Source organism: Trichosurus vulpecula, chromosome 2, assembly GCF_011100635.1.
Source record: "Trichosurus vulpecula isolate mTriVul1 chromosome 2, mTriVul1.pri, whole genome shotgun sequence".
NCBI lineage: Eukaryota > Metazoa > Chordata > Mammalia > Diprotodontia > Phalangeridae > Trichosurus > Trichosurus vulpecula.
The window spans coordinates 10,729,365-10,731,114 of NC_050574.1; the positions used below are offsets into that span (position 1 = coordinate 10,729,365).

General features: G+C 43.0%; 1 protein-coding gene across 1 annotated transcript; it reads right to left on the bottom strand.

Moving 5' to 3' along the window:
* Nucleotides 1–448: 448 nt before the first annotated feature.
* LOC118836215 (olfactory receptor 14A16-like) lies at nt 449–1,363 on the bottom strand. The gene has a single exon (XM_036743561.1). It carries the CDS (start codon nt 1,361–1,363, stop codon nt 449–451), a length of 915 nt encoding a protein of 304 aa, XP_036599456.1.
* Nucleotides 1,364–1,750: the final 387 nt, after the last annotated feature.

A 1,750-nucleotide genomic window follows, 5' to 3' on the forward strand; every position in this document is an offset into this window, starting at 1 on the left:
GTAGAATCTTATGACTCTAACATTCATTCCACTCCTGGATCTGCTTCTGAACTTCCAAACTTTGAGACCATTCCCCTAAATGAATGCATTCCATCCCATCCAAACTTTGTAGCTCTCATTTCTGTGTTGTCTTCTCCCACTAGAGTGTAAGCTTCATGAGGGCATGCAGTAGCTAGTTCCATTGTTTTGTTTTGTTTTGTTTTGTTTTTGCATTCCCAGTGCTTAGCACTGTACCTTGTATGCAGTAAATATTTCATAAGGGCTTGCTGCCTTGTTACAGTTCAATTAGATAATACAGCAAATATCCTGGTGAATAAATAGCTGAATAGTACTGTTGAGCATTTTCTCAATTATCTCATTTGAGTCACAATAAAAAACTGGAAAATTAGATTAAAAGAAAAAAATAAATGACCTTTATGATGAAAATTTTCTATAAACAAGGAAGCTCCTACCTCACCAGCTTTGCCAGAGCTGCCTTCATGTCCTTGTTCCTCAAACTGTAGATGGCAGGGTTTAGGGTGGGGGGCACCACAACATAGAAAACAGACACCAACAGGTCAAGGACAGAGGGGGTGTCAGAGGTAGGTTTTACATGAGCAACAAAAGCAGTTGTGAAAAAAACAGTGGTCACAATGAGATGAGGCAGGCATGTGAAGAATGCTTTGGACCTGCCTTCTGTGGACGGCATCCTTAGAACGGTGGAAAGGATGTGGACATAAGAGATAACAATATAGAAAAAACAGCCAAGCCCCAAAATTGTGGTTGTAACCATGGTTCCAATTTCTGCAAAATTTGGCTGTGAACAGGAGAGTTTGAGCAAATGAGGGATCTCACAGAAGAATTGGCCAAGCACATTGGCTTTACAGAAAGGTACAGAGAAAGTGCTGACTGTGTGCATGATGCCCGAGAGACTCCCATTGACCCAAGAAGCAGCTACCATCTGCGTACAAGATCCTCTGCTCATGAGGATCTCATAGTGCAGGGGGCGGCAAATGGCTATATATCGATCATAGGACATCACTGTCAGTAGAATCAGCTCAGTACAGGTGAAAAAAACAATACAATAAGTCTGGGTAGCACATTCAGGGATAGAGATGGAGTTGCTGTGGGTCAGGGAGATGAGGTTGGACTTAGGTACAGTGATGGAGATGTAGCAGAGGTCTATGAAAGACAAATGCCTCAGGAAGAAGTACACGGGAGTGTGAAGGTGCTGGTCGATTGTAGTGACAAGGATAATGAGGAGATTCCCCATCAGGGCTGCCAGATAAATCAGGGAGAAAAGGACAGCATGTAAGATCTGCAGCTCCCAGACATCAGAGAAGCTCATGAGGAGGAAGTTGGTGATGATACTCTGATTGGCCATTGACTTCCTGGGGACACAGAAGGAGAAATGGGAAAGGATCAGGGAGATATTGAGATATAACTTCATGGGCTATGGGAATCATGGTATTTCTTTTTAAATTCAAAATGCTGAAAGGGAGAACAGCCTGTTGGGTCATCTTTGATGACCTTTTCCATTCTTAAGAGCTTCTGCTTGGATGCAGGAGTCAATTATCCTCTGAATCAACCCTTACCTGAAGGTGTTTACTGCCCACCACAAGGCAGTGTTTGAGTGGCCATGTCTCATACCTCCCAGCCTGGTTCAGCTTCATTTCACATGCCCTTTTTGCAGAAGAGTGCATTACAAAAAATGAAGAAACACTGCAGACAGTAATTCAAAAGGCCTGTCAGGTCAGTTCTTTGAGTGGAA